This window comes from Hipposideros armiger, unplaced genomic scaffold (assembly GCF_001890085.2).
Source record: "Hipposideros armiger isolate ML-2016 unplaced genomic scaffold, ASM189008v1 scaffold_280, whole genome shotgun sequence".
NCBI classification, from domain to species: Eukaryota; Metazoa; Chordata; class Mammalia; order Chiroptera; family Hipposideridae; genus Hipposideros; species Hipposideros armiger.
Window position 1 is genome coordinate 188,489 of NW_017731630.1, and position 18,920 is coordinate 207,408.

General features: G+C 61.9%; 1 protein-coding gene across 1 annotated transcript in view; it reads left to right on the top strand.

Annotated features, from left to right (window-relative positions):
* Window positions 1–18,920, top strand: part of ZC3H3 (zinc finger CCCH-type containing 3) — a 67,607-nt gene that overhangs the window by 18,413 nt on the left and 30,274 nt on the right. Inside the window, exon 5 of the mRNA XM_019657778.1 lies at window positions 7,674–7,827. Coding sequence (XP_019513323.1) covers window positions 7,674–7,827 — 154 coding nt within the window. The remainder of the gene's footprint in view (window positions 1–7,673; window positions 7,828–18,920) is intronic.

Sequence of the window (18,920 nt, forward strand, 5' to 3'; positions counted from 1 at the left end):
CCGAGCGACAGCGTTGTCATTTAACACCAGGTAGTGTGGGACAGCGGAGAACACGGCCTGCCACGGGACAGGCGGCTGACAGCGGTTGTTTGTCATCCCCGAGTTGCCCATGCTCCTCAGGCTGCAGTGCCATCAGCTGACCTGGTGACGCATGGCCCTGTCAGGCTGCACTGTGATTTGATAATCAGTAAGTGTTTGTCAGAGGCCCACCCCCCGATCGGATGACCCCTGGATCAGACGACTGGGCACTAGAAGGCTGATGACCTTGGGCCATGGGAGTTCCGGCGGGAAAACCTGCAAGTGGAGCCCGTCCTGTTGTGTAGGCCTGAGGCCCAGGGGCCAGGCAGGCCGCTGCCCTCATCTTCCTCAGGACGTGCTGAGTGGCCCCTGCACGGATGGGCCTGGGCAGTGACACCAATCAGACCCCTCCTCCCTTAGGGTCCGGGGTCCTCCCGCACCTCTGCTGTGGAGGGGCGTGTGTGTATAGGAACATGTGTCCACCATCCACTCCACTCCAGCTTCATGCTGATTGTGGCCAGGAACTTCCTGTGGCCACCTGCGTGAGGGACTCTGGCAGGGCCCTAGCCAGTCCCATGGTCCTGTGGGAGTGCTGGCTTCCAGGGCCTCTGGGCACACACCTGTGCACGGCCTTCCTGTGTGCCTGGGCGGGGCCTCCGTGTGCCGGGGCGGGGCCTCTGTGCTGGGGCGGGGCCTCTGTGCTGGGGCGGGGCCTCCGCTGCCCCAGCACCTTGCCTTGCCCACTACTGCGGACAAGGGCTGAGGCGTCTGATTGCAGCAGGGCTTTTCCAGCGTTTGAAGTGCTGGGAACCATCAAGCCTAGGAAAAGTGGAGTGATTTATTAGACTCATAAAAATTCATACTTTGTGATTCCAGTCATCCCACGTCTGAAGCTTGTTAGAGCACGGTCCCTGGCAGCTCCCGCTGTGCGAGTGTGGTGGGGTGGGGCCTTCGCTGCCTCCTGTGTCGGCTGCCATCGCCGCTCATTTGGAGAAATAGACGGGCCCCTGCAAGCACATGAATAACTGTTCCCGGGGTGGGGGCTTTGCTATAGTTTTGTGGCTGTGTTCTTGAAGGTGGGAACAGGAGGGCCAAGCCCTGCTACCTGCGTGCTCCCTGCAGCCGTGGGGCCAGGGCTAGCTGGGCGCCAGGGCACTGAGCACAGTGGGGCACAGGGGTGGCAGCAAGGGAGCAGTGTACCTGTGTGAGAGTATAGGTAGAGTCCTGCCAAAACCCCTCACTTCAGGAGCAGATGGAGGTCTGGGGGCAGGTGGAGGTCTGCAGGTATGTGGCCAGCAGTCTTTACAGGACAGAGTGGCGTGGCCTCCTCTGTTTTCCAGGCTGGTGTCAGTGGGAGTCGAGCCCCTCTCCATCCTTCCTGAGAGACCCCCTAGCAGAGGCCCCTTGGACCAGCACCTGCCTGGCCCAGCCTGGGCTCCGTCCTCCTGGGCATGGGGACAGGTCACTTGCCTTCTTTAGGCCTCAGTCTCCCACCTGTGCCCTGTCAGCTGTGCTGTGCAGTGGGCACTGTGGGTTCTGTCTAGAGGGGATGAGGAGGCAGAGGCTCCCCACTTCTCCCAGCAAGGGTGTTCTACCACAGCTGGCCAGAGCCAGCCCTCCAGTGCAGGCACCTAGAGGTCTGGGGGCCGCACCTGCTTCTATCTGCTTCCTCGCAGGCAGCGGCAGGACCCCCACAGTGTGCCAGGGCCCCCTCATGGGGCAGTCAGTGTCTCGTGTGATGGGGCAGTGGTGCTGATTAGCACAAACCTCCCACGGCCCCTTGCCTGCTGACGAGGTGAGTGGGCAGGCGCGCGGCAGCCCAGTTCTTCTTGTGTCGGTCAGCGAAGAGCAGTCAGGTCTCCTGGGGGAACCTGGGGGCGCTTTCTAAGCCGCTAAGTCTGGGCCAGCAGAGGGGCTGGGCGGTTCCCTCGGAGCTCAGAGTCCTGGCGAGGGCTGTGTCTGGAGATGGTGTGGGCCTCAGCTCACAGCCTAGACAGATAGGCAGGTGGTTGTGGAGGCCTGGGAGGCCGGCCGGGGGGACACATGAGGGAAACCTTCGGCTCTTACCTCACTGGAGGGTAGTCTGCAGAAGGGGACTGTCCTTCCCTGCCCATGGGGTCCCCGGTCTCCAGGTTGGGAGGCCCAGACCCCACCTGGTGGGCGCCGGGCAGCACTTGAGAGCACTTCTCATGTGTGGACCAGACGCCCTGCTTACCGCACTAAATGTACTACGGGAACTGCGCACTGTGATTACAAGACGGAGACTTGTAAAATCAGAGTGGAGAGAACGTAGCCCCGATATGTGCCATGTTTAGACATCAGGACCTAGAGGTGGGAAGTGACAGGCTGTCCACAGCGAAGCTGGCCTTGTCACACGAGGGACAGAAAACATTTTAAGGCCAGACGTACAGGAAACCCTCACAGCTGGGAGAGGCTCAGGCCACTCGGATGAGGCAGCAGGCTGAATGGTAGGGCTTGGACAGTGGCCTGGCCAAGACGGGAGCTCTGCCTGGCTCTGAGGCTGGCCCTGGCCCTTGCGTGTGGTATGCGGTTTCCTCACCTGTGACCGTTTCCCCGTACACTGGGGGTGCTCATACAGCTCATCTCGGGTGGAGGGAGGACAAAGTGAGGTGTAGGTAGAGCCAGCATGGGGGCTGTATCGCCTGTCCACTACCTGCCTCCTGGGGGTCCCTGGAAAAGGCTTGGACCCCCATTACCAGATGCCCTGCTTTGGGCTCAGACCCCCAGGACCAGGACCCTCCCCAGCGTCCTCTTGGAAGTGCCCCTCTTGGAGTGGCTCTGTCTATGCGGCCTCCTTAGCAAGCGTCTAGCCCAAGAATTGGCCATAGAGCCGGGCAGGGTGAGCCCAGGCCAGGCGGAGAGCCGTGTGATGGGTGCGGGCTGACCATCTGTTCCTTCTGGAAGGTTGGCCGCCCACTGGGCTGGAGAAGCAGAAATCCTGAGGGGCACAGACTCCTGCCGTGAAGGCCTCAGGTGTGTCTGCTGTTCTGTTTCCATTTCTGTGGCCATTTTTCCAAGAGCAACTCAGCCATCACTGGGGAGAGGCTGCCTGCTGGAGCCCCGCTCACCCGGGGTCAGCACGTGGCTCCAGAGGGCAGCTCACCTGCAGCCCCTTTCCTGCCCGGACCGGCCTCAGCCCCTCCTCCTGGCTCTCTGTGGGCCCCTTGCGCCCCACCCACGGTCCAGACCCACCTGTCTTGCCTGACTCAGCCTGTCCCTGTCCCTGTCCCGTGGTACCGAGTGTGACTGGGATGAGGTGAGGCCGCAGCCTTGGGTGTGACCTCAGGCAGTACAGCCCCGAGGCAGGAGGCAGCTTGAGGCAGGCCCTCCCTGGGCTTCCAGCAGCCCCCAGCCTGCCCAGAGCTCTCTCCTGCTTCTCACTGTCCTGGGGCCTGGGGCCCTGCCCTCTGGACCCCACCCAGGTCCCTTCTGCTGCCTCCAAGCCCGCAGGGTCACTGCTGGGGCACTGGCCGTGAGCCCTGCCCGCTGTGTGCGCCTCACTGCACTCCTGAGCGCCCTGCATGGTAATCACAGCTGATGAGGCCATGATCTGCGAGGCCTCCTCTCCTGGAGAGCCAGTCGGTCAGGGCCCGCCTCCCTGGGCCGGGGGCTGGTCAGGACCCAAGAAGAGGCCTTGCAGGGATTCTCCTGGTCCCTGCCCTCAGCCCCGCCACACTGCAGTGCTCAGGCACTGGCACCAGCCTGTGCTCAGCTGTCCCCTCCCCAGCTGGGAGGAAGGGCCCAGGCTGCTGTGCCTTTGGGGCACCCCTTTATCAGCAGTGCCCCCTCTGTGTCTCCTCCCGCCTGGTCCTCAGAGGCTCCGGAAGAGGTTTCCGAGCAGAGGTGGGGAGCCTAGTGGTGGGCAGTCCAGATGTCGCCTTGTGGCCTCCACAGCCCGTTGCTCCGTTGGCCTGTTTCTGGAGGCCCCAGTGTTCCCGTGTGTGGCCCGTTGCTGGGTAAGGCCCTGAGGCTGGTGGGCGGGAAGCTGTGTGACACGGCCAGAGCTTACCCTGGGTAGCAGGCCTTCTGTCTGTCCTTTCCCTTCTTGCCAGGCCTGTCCTGCTTCTGTCCACATGCGGGGAGTGGGACAGAGAGGTGCACAGCCACCCGGGACACAGAGGTGCACAGCCACCCGGGACACTCACTCGGCCCCGGGCTCGGCTGTGGGGCTGGTTTTGGGAGCAGCCTTCCCTCTCCTGGTCGGCGGCCTCAGGCGGTTCTTTGCACAGACGAGCAGTTCTGGGTTCATCTTCCCCATACTCATTAAACAATTGTGAAATTAGTAACTCATTTTCCTCCTAGTTATTTCCCTTTGAAGTTCCATAAAAATCTGAACTCCCTCTCAACTCTCGCTGCACAATAAACCGGAGCGAGAGCCGTGACCTCCGTTGGATGGGCTCTGCCATCTGTGGTGGCTCGTCAGAGGAGGGGGGCAGACAGGGCGAAGCCCCCTGCTTCTCTGCCCCTGCAAAATGTGCTGGGGACCCGGCCACCCCATGTCGCCCAGACCCCCCAGGGGCTGGCGAGCTCCCTGCTTCCACAGCTGGGGCACGGAGGGCCGTGTGTGCTCAGGCCTAGCCAGACCTCCCAGGCTCTGCCACCTGATGGTTGGTCCCCAAAAGCTACATCCGAGCTGGGGGCACAGCAGGGCTCCCCCACCCCACCCACAGCCCGCGGGAGCAAGCCTGGGACACAGAGGCCGCGGCCCGTGCTGTGTGCAGGAGCGAGGACCCTGCTGATGGATGGGCTCATATCCCATTCAAATATGATGCCAGCAGTTTTTTTGTAGTTTGTCTTCCATTGCGGTAGTAAAGTTTTTAATTAGGAAAGCTAATGAGATCGATTAGTCATTAGGAGTGACCTCTGCACAGTGGGGCGGAGAGGGCTGTGTGTGCGGTCCTGATAACGCGGCGCCTGGGCATCGCTGCAATAAAGGCGCGAAGGGTTTGATTTGAGTGAAATGTGCCACGGGGAATTCATCATGCGGAGAAAAAAATTACAACCCTGGGAGTCTGTAATGAAGGGAATTAAACCAACATCCTATCTAAATAACATGATTATCTACACAAACCCTCAGCCAGCCAGGAAGAATGGAAGAGAGCGCTGCCTGGCGGACTGCTGCTGGGGCAGCCCTCTCAGCGGGCAGGGTCTGGAGGGCGGAAGGGAGGGAAGAGGAAGGGGGAGGGGAGGGGGCCACAGGGGAGTGGGCGTCAGGCCTGGCTGCCCTGCCCACAGGGCTGCTCACACAGCCTGCAGAGCAGGCCCCGAGGGGAGGGACCTGCCTCCCTGCTCCCAGCTTTCTGGCCCCTGTGCACCACAGCACGGCCTTAGGAGCCCTCACTCCTGCAGGGCTTTTGGGGCCACACCACCATCTGCCCACCCTCCGCATGGGTGCCCTGGACGGTTCTCTCCAGGGTCACTGTCACAGTGCTTCTGCCCATGTCCGAGCTGCCCACCGGGGAAAGATGGGGACCGGGGGTGGTCTGCAAGGCCGGGCTGAGGGGATCACAGCCCCACTGTGACGGGGCAGGGCATGGGTTGGGGTGCCCTCTCTCTCAGCCTCCCAGGACCACCGGGATGGCCGGCGTATAACAGGCGACAATGTGGGAGAAGTGACAAGAGCCCAGCCTTATTACTTTGTGTTCTTTTAGAAGTGATAATTGGGTATTAATAAGTCAAATGCAGTAAGTGAATAAAACTTGGCTTCCCAGAAGGCCTGCGTTGCACAGGAATGCATGTAAATGCTAATGTCCAGTTACGAGGGCCAGGCCCAGAGGTGCTCGCCCAGCCTGGCACTGTGCGCCTGCAGGAGCTTTCTAGAATGCATGTCCAGTCCTGTGACCATTGAGGGCTGGGGGCTTCCTGGAGGAAGTCGCATCTGCTGGGCCCGGTTGGGGGCTTCCTGAGCTCAGGATGAAGGTGACGGACGAGGTTGGTGAGGAGGAGGTCGGCCCCAGCTCGGCTCAGCCTCCTTCCCAGGCTGCACAGTGGTGGCCCCGAGTGGGACCTGTCCCAGAGCAGCAGGCGACGGCCACTGTGAGAGCCCTGCGAGCAGGCACATCCAGGTTGAAGTGGGGCAGCGAGGGCCCAGACGGGGAGACTGGCCCCATGCAGGGCCTGTGGGAGCTGGGGGCCTGGCAGCAGCTTGAAGGAGACCTCACGTTCTTGAGCTCCTATTGGAACAAGCTGTGATTGATTTTTGTTGGTGTCTCCTTGCTTGTAAGACCTTGAAAACTCAATTGAACAAACAATTATTAATTGGCTCCCACTGTGCTAGGCTCCCCCTTATATTCCAAGTGTGTGTGGGGGGTGTCCAGAGCTAAAGATTCACTCACTTTGGTCACTCACACAAGAGTGGGCACCCAGGCGATGCCATGTGCTTTTCTGTTTTGCTGAGCTGTCATCTTTGGGGGGGAGAGGGAGGGAGAGAGGCAGGGCAGGAAGCAGAGGGTCTCTGCATTCAGTCCCTAGACCACGGGTGTCCCCACTCCCAGCGCCCCCTGGGCCATGGGGCTTGTGAGCGCACAGTGTGTCCTGCGGGGCCCGCTTTTCCTGCCTGCGCCCAGGCGGGCAGGTATACCCCAGGGCCCTGTGGGGCACCGGCTGTGGGCTTCATGTTCTGAAAGCTGATCTGTAGTAATAATTGTTGTCCGTGGACCAGGAGCAGCTCCTTGGGGGCTGGTAACAGGGAGGCTCCTGGTGTGGGTCAGGCATCCGTGGGTGCTGGGAGGATGTCTCCTTGGGGCCTAGGGGAGCAGGCGCAGGTCACCAAGCGCTGGTCTGTACCTCAGGGGAGTGGGGTGGCTGGCCCCATCCAGGGCTGGCACCAGGCAGCAGGAGCGTGAGGACCCGTGGGTCTGGTGTCACCATGTACCTCCCCTGCTTCCTCGCCTGGGCTTTCTGGACCTCAGGTGGCCTTCAGCTGCTGGTCAGCCAGCTCTGGCCCAGGGGTCCCGGCCTGCCCTCTGGCTGGCAGTGAGATGATGTGTGTGCTTTCCGGGAGTTCTCACCTGGCACACACGCCCTCGGTTTCTGCCATCCTGTCCCCACTGACTGCACCACCCTGCGTGGGTGGGTCTGGGTGGAAATCCTGAGCAGCTGCCAGATGCTGGGGTCCCGCCGGCAGCCCCTTTCCCAGTAAAGCCCGGGGTGCTGTGCAGGCAGGCCTGAGGGCCACAAGGAGGAGCCCGAGACAGCCTGGCTTGAGGGGGCAGCTGGGTCCTCCACAGAGCTGAGCGCCTGCGTCCTGCTGCATTAGCTTTAATTATCTGGGCGGTTAGAGCTGGAGATTATGAAAGTCGGGCAATTAGACGCGTTCCTCGAAGCTATGGAGAGATTGCCAGCTATCAAGTGGATGGGAGGGAGCTCGGGCATGACACATCCAGGAAGAAGGAAAGCTGTACATGGCAGTACATCACCCTACATCAGAAGGGACTGAGTCCACACATCCGCGAGGGCACCTGGTGAGGGTGCCCAGAGAGGGGGTGAGCACGCGCGTCCCATGGGAGCTCCCCTGTAGCTGGGGGCTGCCAGTCCCTCTGGCACATGCGTTTGGGGTGGGGCTGGGTGAGGAGTTACTGGGAGCCCCGGCCTCCTTCCCTGCCTGAGTGCCTGTGCCTGGGTCTTCTCTGCAGTGTCCAGCATGCACAGCCCGCGGACCCCACCCGCCAGCAGAGTGATCAAGACCCGCTACCGCATCGTCAAGAAGACCGCCGCGTCACCGCTCAACAACCCCCCGTTCCCCGTGCCCCTCCCCTCCTGGCGGATGCGACGCCTCTCCCTGTGCAGGTAGGTCTGGGCTCCCACGGGCCTGGGGGCCTGGGGGCCAGGCTGGCAGGCGTGGAGGCCAGAGGGTGGGGCTGAGGGTCGCGGGGACCGAGCCCCCCACTCCCAAGTGCTGGTCTCGTCTCCTGGCTGGGGAGTGGGCTCCTTTTCCTGTTCAGTTTCTGCCCCAGATGCCTGGCCAGCCTGTGTGCTGCATGCACACGTGGGCACACGCACAGCCCTGTGGTTAGCTGGTGGCAGGCGGCTGTGGGAGCAGACACACCATGGGCTCAGGGAGAAACTTGTGGTCAGGGAGGCCGGGCCCTCAGCAGCCCCTTTTGGAAAGCTGTGGACACATCTTGCCGCCTGTCTGACTGCTGAGGGCGAGAGGCAAGCCTGTAGCCCACCCCACGCCGACTCCACGTGGCAGTGCCGCAGCCTCCAGGCTGCTCTGGCTGAGCACGTGCAGAGTGGGGTGGCTCCCTCTTCTTCTCTGGATGCCCAGAAGCCAGGGAGGCAGTATCAGGGGGTGGGTGTTGGGGGCCCATCTCAGGACGCTGCTTAGCCTCAGAGCTTCGGGATGCCCTGTGTGGGTGCGCGAGGCTGGTGGGCGGGTGGGAATCGGGCAGCGGCAGACCCCTCCCTCTGTCCTCCAGCTACCCTTGGAGCCTGCCTCCCAGGGGAAGAACGTGGGAGCCCCTTGGTGCAGTGTGGGCTTCCATGCCAGGGCACATGGCCTCGGGCCAGAGGCTGGGGGGCAGCGGCCGTGGTGCCTGAGGGGCTGGACCACAGAGCAGAGTAGCTACAGTCCCAACCAGGGGCCGTCCAGCCAGCCCCCTGCAGGCTCTGCCGCCCTCTGGACGGTGACTGCCCGGCCGTGGGGCTGTGAGTGGAGGTGCAGCCCGCTGGCCAATGGCAGACATGCTGGGTTGTCAGCCCTCCCTCCCAAGCAGTCAGCAGTGCCCACTGCCTGCCTTCCTTACCGCTAGGCCACAGTAAACGTGGCCCTGCCACCTGCTTTCTGGAGGTGGTAGCTGGAAGTATATTTTAAATTAATTTTACTGCACTTTTTGTAATATTTTTGTTTTAAATAGATTTATAAGCATCTTGGGGCTATTTCTACAAATTTATGAAGATAATTTTCACTCTCTTGATAAGGGTAAATTTACACCTGCTATTTCCATATTAATCCACGATGCTAAGTGGGCCTAATTCTCTTCCGTTCTCCTATCTGGTGAGTGTGGCCTTTCCTAATGCAATTTCCCCCTCACTAAATCACTGTGATCGGGAGTCAGGATTGAGCTAAATTAACTTAAATTAATTTACTTAATAAGAGCCCCGATCGTCATGAATGAGGCTGATTTATTGATTCCTGCCTCCCCTCCTGCAGTCGGCTTCCTGGCCCCACGTCCACGTCCCAGCCCTGGCTAGTCCCCGCCTGTCCTGGGAGCGCGGCTGGGCTGGCAGGCCTCTCCTCCCGGCCTCTGAGCACCAGGGAGGCCCTGGGTTTGGGTCCAGCTGAGCCAGCGCTGTGCCAGCTGAGTGCGCCGGTCCCTGATGGGGGGAGTGGAAGGGGTGCCAGGCCCGGCGGGGACGAGGCTCCTGTAGGAGGGAGGTGGCCAGGTGTGCCCCGAGGCGGCTGCTGAGCGTGAGTCGCGCTTGTTAGGCAGAGCGAGCTTGGTCGCTAGGAGCAGGTGGGGGCTGAGAGGGCGCCTATGGGCAGCGTGGGCAGGCATGCGCGGTCCTGCCTCGGGTCAAGTGGATGGGGCAGGCCGTCGGGGGAGGCCCTGCTGCCAGCCCGGCATGGCTCCTGCTGCCCCCAGGCTCCCTGTCCCAGCGATGGTGGTGCCCGGACAGCCGCCTTGCAGGGGGTCTGTGGCTGTCTAGACGCCCTGGGCGTGCACCGGCTCGTGCACTCAGGCGTCCCTGTGTGAGGAAGCATGCCAAGCCCACCCGAGGATGGCCATGCAGTCACTAGGGGCACGTGCAGGGGCCGTGCTTAGTGGGGCCTCCCTCCCTGACCGCCCCCCAGGCCTGTCTGACCTGTCGCCAGGCACCCAGGACGCACCCTGAGCACACAGCCCTGGACCCTTGGGGGCCTGACCTCTGGGCTTGGGCCTGCAGGGTGGGGTGGGTGCGGGGTGCTGAGGCCTGAATGGCTCAGGAGGCCCTGGGAAACGTGGCTGCCAGAGGGCTGGACTTCCTTTGCCCAAGGTCACCTGTGCCTTGGCAGGGGCGGCCTCCTCGGCAGAGGGGCTGCCTGCCAGCTGCCTGGCCCTGCTGTCAGGAGCACACGCCTGGCTCCGTTTGTCGATGCAGCAGAAAGGGCCCGTCTCCGGGCTGGCGGCCAGTCTGGAGCCCGCCCACCTGCCTCCTTCAGCTCATCAGAGCTGGGGCTGCCTACGTGTGGTCAGCAGGCCCCAGGGAGGCTCTGGGGCCGTTGGCTTTGGCCATGGCCTTGACCTCTGCTTGCGTAGCTGCAGGATTCTTAGCTCTTCCCCGGCAAAAGGAGGTGCTGGTCTGGTGGCAGGACCCAGGCCAGTGTGGGCCGAGTGGCTGCCGCTGTGAGGACGCGGGCTGTCCCACCTGGCAGCTGGCCTGAGCCTGAGCATGGAGGGCGCTCCTTGTGCCTCCCGATCTGTACCTGCCGTGGAAGGACGAAGCCTCTGGAGGGGCCGGTGGTCAGGCCCCAGCAGCCTCGGTCATCTCAGTGGGCAGTTGGGGGCTGGCAGACACAGGAGGGAGGCAGGGGCCAGCGGCTGAGAGCGCCAGCCCTGGACCCCATCTCCTGCAGACGCTCACTGTGAGTGAGTGTGGTCACTGCAGAGGGGAAACGCCATCTTGGGGTGCTCAGGCAGCCCCAGAGGGTGGTATGTGCACATGACCCTGGGCACTTGGGGCTAGGAGCGGGGCTCTTGGGCCCACGGCCTGCTGCCTGGAGAACAGCCAGGAGCAGCCAGGCGTCCTGGGCTCAGCACAGCTCCACACCTGACAGCTGGGGGCTTTGGCTAGCCACCGCCCTGCTGCCTAGGGATGACCCACCCCCTCAGCGGCGAGGCATCACCACACTTGATTCTGCACCACCAGGGGCCTGGTATTAGAAAGGCTGGAGAGGTGGCAGAGTTGCCACCCCTGTCCTGAGAGGGTAGAGACAGGGATCCCACTCCCACTCTGACCACAGCCCTCACCCCATGTCAGGGGCCCTCCCTCATCTTCCCCACCGTCACCTCTAAATGCCCTAACCTGCCTCTTTGCTCTCCCCACTGCTGGTCCCCACCTGGCTCGGCGCTGGGCTGGGGGTCTCCTCTGTCCCTTCCCTGTCTTCAGGCCTGGTGTCTGGGAAGAAGGCAGAGGGTGCAGGGTCCTTGGTCTGTTGCTGTCTGGAACCCCGTGTGCAGCGCCATGGCCTGAGACGTGGGCCATGTGGCCCACTGTCCGCTGGCATCCCCAGGGTGCCAGGTGCACTCCTGCCTCGTGAGGTGGCTTCGCTCTTTGTCTCCTGACTTAGAACCCTCCTCCTAGCCCTGGTCAGCTTGGGTTCAACATGTGGGAACGTGGGGACGTGACAGCCTACTTTCTAGGTGACCCGGGCGTCCCCTCCCCACATCAGCTTGTCTGGCCCTGACGTGGAGGGAGGGGCTGGTGCTCCTGTGGTGAGGCCCTGACTCCAGAAATATCCCGGAGGACAGTCAGCTGGAAGTAGGTCAGCCCGTCAGGTCTGCCAGCTGGTCAGGGCTTGCGGTGGGGCAGACAGAGGTGGGAGGCCGCCGGGCAGCAGCTCCTGGGCTCTGTGGGCCCTGCCAGGCGGGGTCTCTGAGGACGGGCCTGCTCTTCGAGAGCCACGGGCAGATGAGGTAGCTGCTGCCCTGGCCAGGTGAGTGCATCTGGACGCCTGGGCAGGAGGGACCCAGGGTGGGGAGACAGTGGGCCCCTCCCGGGAAGGACTCTGGCCTGTGTGGGGGCAGCGGCTGATGGTCCCGGAGGCTACGGGTGGGCCTGGGTCCAGAGCCTCAGGAGGCCCAGCTGGGCCCCAAGGACTCTAGGCCACTGCTACCCAGAACCGGCCCGAGCTCCCTGGGGCAGCAGAGGGCACCCCAGGGCTGAGGCTCATGGTGAGTAAGGATTTAATTTTTTTGTTACAAGATTTGTGGATTTGTCTGCGCCCTCGCTGGCTTCTAGCAAGTTCATTAATCTGAACTGAAGCTGAAGTGTGACTTATATCCCTAAACTGCCTGTCACTCTTTTCTCTTTCCGAATTCACTTGACATGAAAGTCGAAATAAACAGAAGCTGCTGTGCTTAAGCAGCTGCGTCTCGAGGCTGCTCGGTTTGACTACGAATGGAGCTGTCACGGGGCTGCCGCTCGCCTCACTGGGCCCCTCACTTGGTCTTTTTTCACTTGTGTCTGTGCGGCAGATCTTAAGTAATCTCTGGGAGGTTTGGCGACGTTTGGGCTGCACTGCTGAAGGCTCTGGAGCCCTTCTGCAAAGTGACATCTCATTAAAGAGGAATTCAGCCCGAGGATGGGTGGCCACGTCCCCGTGCTCCCCTCCCCGCCCCTCCACCCTGATCTCCCTAATGAGCAGGCACCGCACAGCCTCCTGGGCCAGTCCAGGCCCTGCTCTGCCTCCTGCCTGCCCCTGGTTCTCGAGTCCGGCCCCTTCAACAGCCCCTTTATTTCTCACAGGGCTGCAGGCTGGCAGCCTGACTTCAGGGTCCCCTTCTTATCAGGACCCCAATCCTTCATGGGACCCCACCTGTACAACCTCACCTAACCCTGATCACCTCCCAGTGGCCCCCCTCCAAATGCTATCACACCGAGTTAAGGCTGCAACACAGGAATTTGGGGGACACAACTCGGTCCATAGGACGGAGTGTCCTGCTCGTCCCCAGACCTGCCCTGGAGGCTGTGGCCGTTCGAGGAACTCAGGGAGTGATGCTCCCTTCCCGCCCTCTCCATTGAGGCCACACCTGGCCAGCCGTGTGCAGACACCCCTCCCAGCCCAGCCTCGGCCGGGACCCTGTTAGGGGCTAGTAGGGTGTCCGGTGCTGGGTGGTGGGGCGCCCCCTGCAGATAGCTGGGCAGAGCCGTCCCGTTTGTTCCAGGCAGAGCTCTGCCCACACCTGTCCCCTTGGAGGGGTGGTGGTCAGGAAGCAGATACTTTGTGGGATGGTGAATGCTGGGAAGCACGGAGACCCACCCGGGGTGGACACAGCCGAGGGGGAGCTCAGGGAAGGCCCCTGTGGGCGTGGGGTCAGCAAGGTCAGCGTGGGCTTTTCTCGGGGGCCTGGAGAAGGGGCTTAGGATGTCCACTCAGAGGGCAGCGGCCACCTGGGAGATGATGATGGTGGGCCCAGGCCCTGCTGCTGGACTGGCGGGGGTGTGGGGGGATGGCAGGATGGCAGGAATGGGCTGCCTGTGGGCCCTGGGGAGGGGCTGCTGCCCACCCTTCTGCCCGACAGCCAGTGGAAAAACCAGACCAGGGGCCCTTTGTAACCAGGGAGGATGGAGTGGGGTGTCACAGTCCACCCTTGAGGTGACCTGGGCCGTGCCAGCCCTCCCTGACCTCGTTCCCTCACCTCGGTGTCAGTGGGGAGGGGAAGGGAAGGTGAACACCCTCTTGGTGTGGGCCACGCAGTGGAGCCCGTTAGCTCCCAGGCCTGGAGAACTGGGTGCCGAGGGCTCCGGGAGCCGGCCCCGCCCTGGGTGAGGGCAGTCCCTGGCAGAGCAGGCGGAGGACCACCCGTCAGACGAGTGGCTTTAGCAACTCCTGCCTGCCACCAGGGTGGTATGGGAGGGCGCTTGTCTACTCACTCCCGAAGTGCCAATGGAGGGCCTTCCTTTTGCCCAGCCCCTGCCTGCCTGGAAGCTACAGCTGCGGGGCGCGGGGGGAGGGAGACAGACCCCGAGCAGGCCACTCGGAACTGCCCCTAGTCCAGCACGCGGTCAGTGGGAGGTAGCCAGGCGCAGAGGGCTCCCCTGGCAAGGGAAGCGGCATGCAAGCTCAGAGGAGACCCCAAGAAGCCTGGGCAGGAGGCAGAGTGGGTTCAAGTGCAGGGGCTTGCCCAGGCCTCAGGCTGCAGGGCGAGCCTCGGGTCGGGAGCCAGGGCCCAGGACCCCGCTGAGCCTCCCGGACTTGGCAGTGCCTGTCAGCTAATGAGGGACCCTGGTCCAGCTCCTGCTCTGGGGGCACCTGACCACCCAGGGCCCTACAGATGGTCACAGCTGGGCTGCAGCCTGCCCGAGGCAGACCTCGCTCTGTGGCTAGTGGCCCAAGTGGACCAAGTGCCCGCTCCTCGTTCTGTCTCAGCATGTTGAGGGGGCAGCCCTGTTGCTGCTGACCACCCCTCACAACCCAGGGCAGGGCTGCCAGATGGAAGAAGGGGCTGCCATGGTGAGGGGTGCATGAAGGCGAGTCAGGGCAGGCCTGGGCCGGGGGCAGGGGAGGAAGGACAATTGCCCTGGAGCTCCTGGGCTCACTCCCGATGCCGCTCCCTAGGTCGTTTTATTTTATTTTATTTTTATTTATCTTTTTAAAGATATTTATTGGGGAATTGGGATGGGAACAACGCTGGGGAATTGGGGGAAGGGGAACAGACAAGTTGCTGTCATTTTGTTCTTCAGTCTAGTTGTGGAGGACATTGCTTCACTGGCCCAAGTTGGCACCATCATTGCACTCTTCCTGGGTGAGGCAAATCAGTCGCCGGCTTCTGGACGACGGCCACTCACTGCGGCTGCTGGCCGCTCACGCTGGCTGCTGGCTACACACGGTAGCCCATGGCAACCCACTGCCACAGGGGCTGCAGCCTACGCCGTCGCAGGAGACTCAACGGCAGTTCAGCTCCAGGTTGAGCTGTTGTTCACCATCTTAGCTGTGGAGGGCAGTGTCACACCCTCATGTGGGATCCGAACCGTGGCCGTGCTGCTCAGAGCTGGTGTCCCAAGCCAACTCTTAACCAACGTGCCACTTGGCCGGTCCCCCCCCCCTTTTTTTTTAAACTTTATTGGGAAACAGTGTGTTTTTCCAAGACTCATCAGCTCCAAGTCTAGTAGTTGTTTCAATCTAGTGGAGGGTGCAGCTCAGTAGCCCATGTGGGAATTGAACTGGCAATCTTGTTGTTCAGAGCATGTGCTCTAAGCAACTGAGCCACCCGGCCGCCCCCCTAAGTCATTTCTTGCATTTAACTTTTTTGGGTAAATTTACTTTGACATACTTTTGCGCTTAGAGAAAAGTTGCAAAAGCAGCACACTGAGCTGCTCTGTACTGTTCACTTAGGTCACCAACTGGTGACAACTGGTCCCCACTGCTTCATCACATCCCCTGTCTGTTTATGTGTGACCTTTTCCAAGGAGATGGGAGACCTGGTGCATCTTCCCCAGGCATGGAATGTGGTCCCCAGATCAGTGAATGCTGCCCGGAGGCAGAGCTGGCTGCACTCCCCAACGGCTCAGGGGTTGCGTTGCGCCTCTTCTGCCTCATTGAGGCTGGAACCAGCCTCAGCCTCACTCTGTCTTTTGTGACCTGCTGTTTGGGGAGTGGAGGCCAGGTGCTTTGTGCAGTGTGTCTCCGTTCATGTGTGATGAGACTCAGGTTTGTGGGCAGGAACCTGTGGAAGCGCTGGGTGGCCCCTCGGTGCAGCCCTGGAAGGACCTGGTGTCACCACCCTCCCGGTGGCGCTGAGTGAGCCCGACCAACCTCCTGGCTGCCGTCTTCTCTGCGGGGCGTGTCTGGGGGCACATCTGGCCTGTTTGCAACCCTGTTCCTACTGGGCTTCAGCTGCTCATTCTGACCTGCAGTGGTCCCCATTCCTTCTGTACTGGTGGCTGGTGTCCTGTAAGGCACCGCGGCCCCTTATCACCTGCTGCTTTGTTTTCGCTTCTTTATTTATAACGGTGTGGACTCCAGGTTTTATTCTGCAGGCCATTATAGAGTCTGCTGTCACCATGCTTCATTCTGAACCCTCGGTTTGTCCCCACCCTGGCCCTGGGTCCTTTTCACAAGCACCTTCCGCCATCCACTCTCAGTCTCCCCCTCCTGCACAACAGGGGTTCAGGCTCACACCTTCCTTCCTGAGCCCCGAAGCAGCCAGCTCGGCAGCATGGGCTGCGTTCCAGTGTCCACCCCGCAGTGGTTTGTCAGTCCTCTCCGTGGAGACTTGAGTCATTTCCACTTCGGTGGGTGACAATGAACGAAGGCTGCCGCTCTGCGCGTACGCTGTGTAGACCCGTGTCTCCGTTTCTGTGCGGTGCACGCACTCCCAGTGCGGGGACATGGGAAGGTACCCTGTCTTCATGTGACACTGCAGATGCCCCCCCCACGCCCAGCTGGGGTGCCCTCCTGTTCCCAGGATAGCGTTTGGCGCTACTGTCCTTTGAATTTCCTCCATGTGCGGTGGTGGCTGGCTGTGGTTTGAATTCACAGCTCCCCGAGGACCAGGGGTGTTAAGTGCTTATCACGGCTTCTTTAACACCAGTGCTTGTCTTCTTTTGTGATCACGCCTCAGGTCCTCGGCCCATTTTTAAATTGGTGGCTTGTCTTTTGTTCTAGGCAGGAGCCATTTTAACTTGTTGAGGCTGCTGCCCTCCCCCTCCCTTGCCGAGCCGGCCTTACCTGCTTGATGGGGCCATGTTTCCTGCCCAGGAGTCTGCTGGGGCTTCCAGGCCCTGTCTCCTGGGGGGCTTGTGCCCTACGGCTGCCGTGCTGCCAGCCTGGCCCTGGGTCAGAGTACAAACAAGCTCAAGACCCTCCCCGGGGCTCCCACGTGGCTCTGGCCTCTGTCAGCACTGCTGTGCCCCGGGAACCCTGTAGGCCGCGGTCTCCCTGGGGGACCTGGAGCCCTGAGGGGAAGCATGGGCTTTCCAGGGCGCCGTGGGCCTGCACAGGGCGGCAGGCTCCTGCTTTGTGCTAGAGCCCAGGACAGCCTTGATGGACCTCGCCCTCCAGCCCAGCGCCCGGCCTGGTCAGAGAACGGTCTTTTCTCCCTGCACGGGGAGCTGGCCGAGAGTGTCCGCGAGGGTCGCCACCTGTCCCCTTGCTGGGGTGGAACTTGAGGAAATTGGTGAAGACCCGACAGCAGAAGTTTGACCTGAGGGTGATGAGCGTGCGGCAGAGCACACGGTGCTGAGGCTTGGGCCGGAGGCCTGGGAGGACACGGTGGACACCAGGCAGGGCCTGGGAGGCCCGTGGGGTGACCCCTGTGTGCTGCTGAGGCAGGTGTCCACGGCAGGTTTTTTAGAAGCCTGTTTTATGTGAGCAGGCGGCTGTGGCTCCCCAAGTGCCGTGAGAGTTAACGTGATGGCCTCCGTGCGCCTGTGCTCATTTTTATAATTTTTTATTTTATGAAACGGGACAGGGAGCTTAGTGACTTATTACTATTCATTTCGTTTCAATGCAGTAAATATTGATTCAGTTGGGGGTTTTCAATTTAAACCACTCGGCGATTATATAAAATATTACTGCCTGTGAGATTATGCTTACCGATCCCTTCGGCTGCTCATTAAGGAAGGAGTGCCGTGTGGGTCTTCCGCCTTCATCATTCTAATAAACGGGCTGAGGTACCATTCTGCACGGGAGGTGCCGTGGAAACTGCTGGCGGGGGCCTGACAGCAAGGATGCAACTCTTAATTTGGAAGTCGGTTCAAAGCGCGCCGTGGTTATTTATTTATTTCTCTGTCTGTTTGAGGCACGCAGGCCTTTCGGCTGTCAGCAGCCCCGTGGCAGCAGGGCTGAACCGTCCCTCTGAGGCCAGAACACCTGCCCGCACTCCTAGGCTGGGTTTGGGGAGGGGCTGGGACTTGGCGGGGATGTGGGCCTGGGCCCCTCACCCCCTCACCCCCTCGATGGTTTAGGAGGTAAGCGGGGAGAGCCCACCTTGCCGGGACACTGTGAGGGACCCTGATCTCCCTCTGGCGCCTCGTTCAGAATGGCCGAGCCTCGCTGGCAGAGAGTGCCCTGGGTGTCGGGCCCAGGCTGGCACACAGGCTGACGTGGGTCCTCTGCCTGCTTCCCTCCTTGTGCGGCTCCCGAGAGCGGCCTGTGCTCACTGTCAGACGCCCATCCGGCGGGGCAGCACGTTGAAGCCGAGCGCCCCAGTCTCTGTCCCCACCTGTGTGCGCTGCTCTCGGATGGTCCTGGTGCAATGACAGAGGACCAGTCAGCACAGTGGAGGGTCAGGACTAAGCGCTCAGCTGGGCCACCCCAGTGCCACTCGGCCCCTGTGCTCCCACGGGGGGGGCAGACCTGAGCTGTCCCAGCTGCCTCCCCCCCCCCCCCCCCGGCCCTCTTAGGGGCAGTAGTGTGGGGCTGACATGCCGCCTCCCCGTCAGGCAAGCTTCTGGCTCGTACTCCTGAGTGGTCACACAGCCCCTGGAACAGCTGCCCCCACTGACGTGGTATTTGTACCATTGCTTCCTCCCTGGCCATGGGGACAGCTGGTGTGGGGCCTGGGGTCACAGGCATTGTAGCCACAGTATTGGAGGCGAGACCACGTGAGAAGCAGCATCCAGGCTTCAGCTGCAGATGGCGTGGGAGGGGAGGGTGGCGGCAGACACTGGAGGCCCACGTGCTCCATCTCAGGCCTGCTGGTCACCTGCCTCTCCGGCCCGTGGCGAGCCGGCCCAGAGCTCACTGACCCACGGCATGTCCCTGGTGTCTGTTTCCGAGGGCCATGCTGGTAGGTAGGAGGTGCGTGACAGGACCGGGGCCAAGACTGGAGGTAGTGGGGCCAGTGCTGTCTGCCTCCCTGCCCTGGGCTCTGCCACAGGTCTGCTGGGACAGTCACTGCTGTCGGGCCGGCCCCCCAGCCCTGCTGGTCTCACGTCTGCGAGTGTGTCAGGCCCGTAGCCTTTGTCCCCCTCTTTCTTCAGTCGCTTAGCCCTGCTTTCTCTGCTGCAGCTTCCAGGCCCCTGCGTCTTGCTCCCCCTGCCCCTCCTTCTCTGTGCATGTGTACGTCCCTGTCCTGCTCCTGTCGCCTGGCTCTCTTGCCCTTTCTTGGTGTGGGGAGCCAGGAATGGGGTGTGCTGGGCTCCTGGGGCCTGGGCAGTGGCAGGCTGGGAGGCGTCACCGTGCTGCTTCTGTTCCACAGCAGCCTGCTGTGCCCTGCAGCCCCGGAGCAGCC